The 6,585-nt window shown below is 49.3% G+C and overlaps 1 protein-coding gene across 1 annotated transcript in view; it reads right to left on the reverse strand.

The window, feature by feature from the left end:
* Window positions 1-6,585, reverse strand: part of DNAI1 (dynein axonemal intermediate chain 1) — a 299,111-nt gene that overhangs the window by 138,347 nt on the left and 154,179 nt on the right. The window contains exon 17 of the mRNA XM_034774779.1: window positions 248-396. Coding sequence (XP_034630670.1) covers window positions 248-396 — 149 coding nt within the window. The remainder of the gene's footprint in view (window positions 1-247; window positions 397-6,585) is intronic.

Genomic DNA, 6,585 nt, shown 5'->3' on the forward strand with positions numbered 1-6,585 from the left:
AGTCCTAGATACACTTACGTAGGCAGCAATCCAGGGCTGTACCTGCTCTTATTACTGAAGGAACTGCTACGCTCAGGAAAAAGCAAATAAGGAGGGTAAGAGAGAGTAATAAGCAATAAATCCACCTAATGGTGAAACTGTAACCATAGATTTTAGCAGACAAAGCTAGCTGCATGGTGTATGTTTATATTGTGAGAGCATCAATCATGCTCTCCCGCTGCCAAGGCCAGGACACAGCAAGACTTACTTTATGGTGTGGTCCCAGATCTTGACAGTCCAGTCAGAGCTGCAGGAAATGAAGATTTTCATGTGGTAGGGATTCCAGCTCACTGCGTCAACAGCCATGTGGTGAGCATCAAAGGTGTCCAGAAACTGGCTTGAATAGGATTTTGAACACTGCAAAGGAACCAGGGATCACCAAGAAGAATCATTTGGCTGCTCTAGAAGGGTGGTACTCCACCCTGGAGGCATCTCCCCGCCGCTTCTTTAGGGGGGCAGGAGTTGTGACCTTTCCTACAGGATTGAAGCTTCATTTAAAACGTTTCTCTCTCCTTTGGTATGGAAATCGGAGCCCTTCTGAGTGTAACAACTTCCCGCTCTCTACCATGATTCTAGCTGTCAGGGAAGTTAACCTGAATGGGAATGTGCTGGTATTTTTAAACTTGAAATGTCTGCTTTGCTGGATACACTAAGAACATAAGAACATAGGAAAGGCTGTACCGGGTCAGACCAAAGGCCCATCTAGCCCAGTATCCTGTCTACCGACAGTGGCCAATGCCAGGTGCCCCAGAGGGAGTGAACCTAACAGGCAATGCTCAAGTGATCTCTCTCCTGCCATCCATCTCTACCCTCTGACAAACAGAGGCTAGGGACACCATTCCTTACCCGTCCTGGCTAATAGCCATTAATGGACTTAACCACCATGAATTTATCCAGTTCTCTTTTAAACTCTGTTATAGTCCTAGCCTTCACAACCTCCTCAGGTAAGGAGTTCCACAAGTTGACTGTGCGCTGCGTGAAGAAGAACTTCCTTGTATTTGTTTTAAACCTGCTGCCTATTAATTTCATTTGATGACCCCTAGTTCTTGTATTATGGGAATAAGTAAATAACTTTTCCTTATCCACTTTCTCCACATCACTCATGATTTTATATACCTCTATCATATCCTCCCTTAGTCTCCTCTTTTCCAAGCTGAAGAGTCCTAGCCTCTTTAATCTCTCCTCATATGGGACCCGTTCCAAACCCTTAATCATTTTAGTTGCCCTTTTCTGAACCTTTTCTAGTGCCAGTATATCTTTTTTAAGATGAGGAGACCACATCTGTACGCAGTATTCGAGATGAGGGCGTACCATCAATTTATATAAGAGCAATAATATATTCTCAGTCTTATTCTCTATCCCCCACTGCAACAAATCCATCCAGGTCAGTGTTAATATCTGAGTGTGCGTGAGAGAGCAGGGTCATAACCGTCCAATCCCGGCTCTTTTAGTGACAGAAGCTATAGTGCCGTGATGCACATAGAGGAAATGGGTTTGTGAGTAGTTCTGAGTGGGACTAAAGCTTGTGGCTTGTTCTCTGATTTGTAAACATCTGGGTCTAGCAAGCCTGCCACTGATCAGTACTCAGACTTTCCCGCTCTTTGGGGCATTCCTAGCTGGCAGCCAGACACTTTAGTATCCACTTTGCTTCTACTAACTAGTAGAGAAACCCTTCCCTGCCCCATCAACATGCATTTAAACAGAGCATGGCAGCCCCCAAATTGTGTTATGGTCAGGAAGTGACAGGTTCATCGTTTATTAAACCAGAGGATCAAGACCTGGATTGGAAATTGGAAGAGCCGGTCTTAGTCCCTGCTGTGCTATGTACACTGGGTGGTCTTGGAGGAAGTACTTAATAACGGATCACCTAGGCATAAATATTCAAACGTAGGTGCCTGCAGTTAGGTCAAGGGCAGCTGTTGACAGTCAGCACCTCTAAGATCAGCGAGGGTTACTTTGTTGCCAAAATGTGGATTTGGGGTGAACTTTAAGGCCACAAGTTTGAAGATGTTGACCCTAAGCCAACAGGAACAATCACCCTGCCTCACCTTGCAGGGGATTGTGAGGATAGATTAGGTACGGTTTGTGAAGTGCTACAGAAATGTGACGTATTGCTAATTAGTCTTGTTATTCTTTTACTGCTAGGGATAGATGTGGACATCACGGGAGAAAGCAGCTGTCTTTCCAAACTTCCATGGATTCGAAAAGCTAAAACGGGGAGGAATCATTTGAACAAGAGCACCAGCTCCTTAACGCTACTGCCGGACGAGCGAGGACACATTTGCAAATTGCTCTTGCCGCCTTGAGCTGATACATTCACATACTGCTGACTCAGGGACTAAATCTCAGAGGGCTGATGCCAAAGGCACAAATGATGAATTATTACATAGAACTGCCAGCTGCTTCGTACATGAAGGGCTCACTCCAAGGTCTGCAGTGGCAGTGCAAGATTACCACCCCAGGGAAAGCAGAGCCATCGGCAGCGGTGGACTTTAGCTTTCAGTAACTGCTGCTGTGGGCACCGGTTCAAAGACACCAATAAGTGAGGGTCAAAGAAAAAGAATCACTTAAACCAAAAAGAAAGTCCTTCACACATAGCGCTTCCTCAGAGGTAGTCGATCTTTGGGCTTGTCTGCATGAAACAAAAAGCATTGCAAGAAGCCACTGGTTGGATGGTCCCTCCCAACCACATTTCACATGAGCTTCACATCTGCACATTCCTCCCAAAGCCCTTGTTCCCAGCATGGGCATCAGCAGCCCGAGAATCCATAGGTACATGCATGGTTGTAATGCAACGTGCAGACCTATTGTACAATGTTGGCATGTAGACAAGCTAGACACTGCAAGAATGAGGGGGACAGCCAGCCAGTTCCTGCTGGCAAGATTCCTCGTTGAGGACAGGCATGGTGTGGCCTTTGAACGCAAGTTGAGTGATATCTGGCGAGAGCTCTGCGTGGTAGGAGCTGGCTGTTTACCCACAGGCATTCTCATCAGCTATTATACGTCATGGTTACACAGACCATAAATGCCAAACAACTCCAGGGGAGCAGTTATCTTGTGAATGACAGGCTGCAAAGTGCAGAAGTTCTATGCTGCAGGCTGTGCTACTTTCCTAGGCCTCGTCTACACTAGCAAATTGTCGGCTTCACTATGTTGCTCCGGGGTGTGAAAATCCACCCCCCCGGGCGGTGGAGTGAAGCCGACCTCACCCCCAGTGTAGGCAGCACTAGGTCGACAGAAGAGGTGGATTACCTACACCGATGGGAGAACCCCACCCGTCAGTCTAGGTAATGTCTACACGGACGCACTACAGGGGAGCAGCTGTGTTGCTGTAGCATTTCAAGTGTAGACAAGCCCCTAAAGAGGCAGGCTGAGCTTTGGTTTTCAACATAGGCACTGAGTTTTTCTTTTCCCCAGGGGTACTCCACTACGCCTCTGCCCCGATGCCCCGCCTCCACTCCACCCCTTTCCCAAGGCCCTGCCTCATCCTGCCCCTGCTCCGCCCCCTCCCACAAATCACTGCCCTTGCTCCACCCTCTTCCCCCAAAGCCCCACCCTCATTCTGCCTCTTCCCACCCCCGCTCCACTCCTCACGCCCCCAAGCCCTTCCCCCAGCCGTCCAACAACTGTTTGCTGGCACCTCCAATCAGCTAATGGGAGGCACCACCAAACAGCTGTGGTTGGTGAGTGCTTAGCACCCACTATTCCCCCCCCATGAGTGCTCCAGCCCCAGAGCACCCAGGGAGTCAGCGCCTATGGCTTTCTAAGTTAATGTTCCCACTGTCTGGTCATTTCCACGTACTCTGAGACAAAGGGCCAAATTCTGCCAGCCCCTGCACTGGGTAACAAAAGGCTGCTGGGCGCCTCTTCCCTATTGCACCAGTGCGGGAGCTGGACACAGGACAAATCTAGTACTCTCCCAAGCACTAGCTGCATGGCTAACAGCACGACATGGCTGCAAGGAAGATGGCCAGCTCTCCTCCACGCTGCTAGCATCGCAAAACCAGTGCCGGTGAGCACATACGGCACCTTTCCAAAGCAGCTGCGACACGGCTGCTGTATGCTCTCCCTGAGTGGATCCTGAGCCGTTCAGCCCTAAGCTCTGCCCAGTACCCAGCGGGTGCCTGAAGTTACAACCCTGGCCAAAGATTATTTCATATTCCACCATCTTATTGGAACAACGAATGCCTACGGGAACGACACCAGCTAACATCTTGGTTTTTAAGCTGACATTCAAAGAGAGGGGCCAGGTGCCATTTCTGTTCTGCTGCTGCTGTTTTCATGAGGAAGTGTAACTGAACCCATGCAATCTTTCACCTACTATCGCTGAATTTATTTAGAACCTTCAGTTATGATAGCAGCCACTGTAACCCCAATTTGCAAGTGTGGGTGCCATTGTGCAAGCAAAATCTGCACAAGTGTTGCACACACTAAGCCTCCAACTGCATGTGGTAAAGCGCAGCACTGCTTAGCACACTGGACTAGGTTCCATTCCCAGCACTGCCTCCGTCTCTGTGAGGTCCTTGGAATAATCACTCAATGGACTTCTGAGCACCAGTTTCCTCACCTGGAAAATTGGGATAATAATATACACACACGGACACACACACACGCACGGACACTGGGAGACTTATTTCATTAACTCCTGAAATCTTTCTAAGGAAACTAAACTCATCATCATTGTCTGCATGTGCAAAACACTTAACTGTATTTGCAACAAGGGTGCACATTGTGTAGGTTCAATCTAGGATCCCATGTTTGCAAATACGGCCCAGTATGCCACCTATAAGGTTCATAATGCACATCACTGCCATAACAAATGCTAAATGCATTCAGATTAGAACCAGAGGCTTGCTAAAGTGTTATGGGAATTTAATTCTTGCACTCCAAAGACTCCAATTAATCAAAATTACAAGGCTTAACTCAGTTTCTTACAAAGTCACATTCACCGTTTGGGTACTCAAACTTTTCTGCACTTTCAGCGCCTTCACACAGCAGAAAAAGGGACATGATTAATTAGTATTAAATATTCGTATTGCACTTGCTCCTAAGGCTCCAACCCGGACTGAGGTCGTTAGACCCTAGCCACACAAAAACACGGCACCTGCCCCAGACAGAGATTCCTGAATTCAGGAGAATGATCATTATTGGGTTACCTTGGTTTATCAGTCAGTGTCATCTGAAGTTTGCTAATATGATGGTGTACAAATGCTCTCTCACTGAGCTGGTAGTTCTGCATATTGTTATATTGCTGGAATTTGCTTTAATGGTCCATGCTGTATCAATGCTTCATGCTTTTTAACATTCAATCGTAATGGGGATTTGTATTTGGTTTGTTTTTGAAAGCGACTCTGCTGTGAAGAGACAAATAGGACCTGGGTAATTTGAGAGGTGAGGGAAGCTACTTTATTCAACTCTCATTGCAAGTTATTGACTTGAAAGACCCTTTATGTCTCAGAATTTTAATCAACAAGAGTCTTGACCCAGGGCTGTCTGGAAACCATGGAAAATTAATATTCAGAGAAATATTTTTGGAGATTCTGTCTAGACAGAAGTTGATACAGTTTTGATCAAAGGAACAACATAGTCATTGCTTTGGGAGGCGGTTTTGAGGGTCGGTGGTGTCTTGGCCTACAGGGTTGTTTGATGGGGTATGTGAGACTGGTCTAGGCCTGTAGCATCAGGCTCATATGAGATAGTCGTTTCTTTTAGGGTTACCATTCGTCCGGATTTACCCGGACATGTCCTCCTTTTGTGTGCTAAAAATAGCGTCCGGGGGGAATTTGTAAAGCACTCACAATGTCCGGGATTTCCCCCCTCCCCCGGCAGAGCAGAGCAGAGCGAGCGGCTGGGAGGGCTGCAGGGAAGTCCCGGGCTGGACTCCGGAGCAGCTGTAGAGGAGCCGGATCCGCCCTGCATTCTGAGCCGGCAGCTCTCCCCTGCAGCCCGGCTCCGGCAGCACGGTGCAGGGCCAGGGACCGGGTTTTGTTGTGCTGGGGAGCTCAGCCATGTGTCCGGCTGGCACAGAGCCCAACACCCTGTTCTGAGCAGCAGGGTAAGGGGGGGCAGGAGAAGGGACAGGGAGGTTCTGGAGGGGGCAGTCAAGAAACAGGGGGGGGGGCTTTTGGAGGGGAGTGGAGAAAGTTTTGGGCAGTCAGGGTACAGGTAGGGGGTAGGGTCCTGGGGGGCAGTTGGGGGGGGGGTCTTAGGAGGGGGCAGTTAGGGGACAAGGAACAGGGAGTCTTAGGTAGGGGGTGGGGTTCTGGAGGGCAGTTAGGAGCAGGGGTCCCAGGAGGGGGCAGTCAGGGGACAAGGAGCGGGGGGTAGGGGGCGGGAGGTTTTGGGGGGGGGCTGTCAGGGGGCAGGAGTGTGGAGAGGGATCGGAGCAGTCAGGGGACAGGGAGCAGAGGGGTTTAGATGGGTTGGGAGTTCTGGGGGGGCTGTCAGGGGGCAGGAGCGTGGAGAGGGATCGGAGTAGTCAGGGGACAGGGAGCAGAGGGGTTTAGATGGGTTGGGAGTTCTGGGGGGGGCTGTCAGGGGGTGGGG

The sequence above is a fragment of the Trachemys scripta genome, chromosome 6, assembly GCF_013100865.1.
Source record: "Trachemys scripta elegans isolate TJP31775 chromosome 6, CAS_Tse_1.0, whole genome shotgun sequence".
NCBI lineage: Eukaryota > Metazoa > Chordata > Testudines > Emydidae > Trachemys > Trachemys scripta.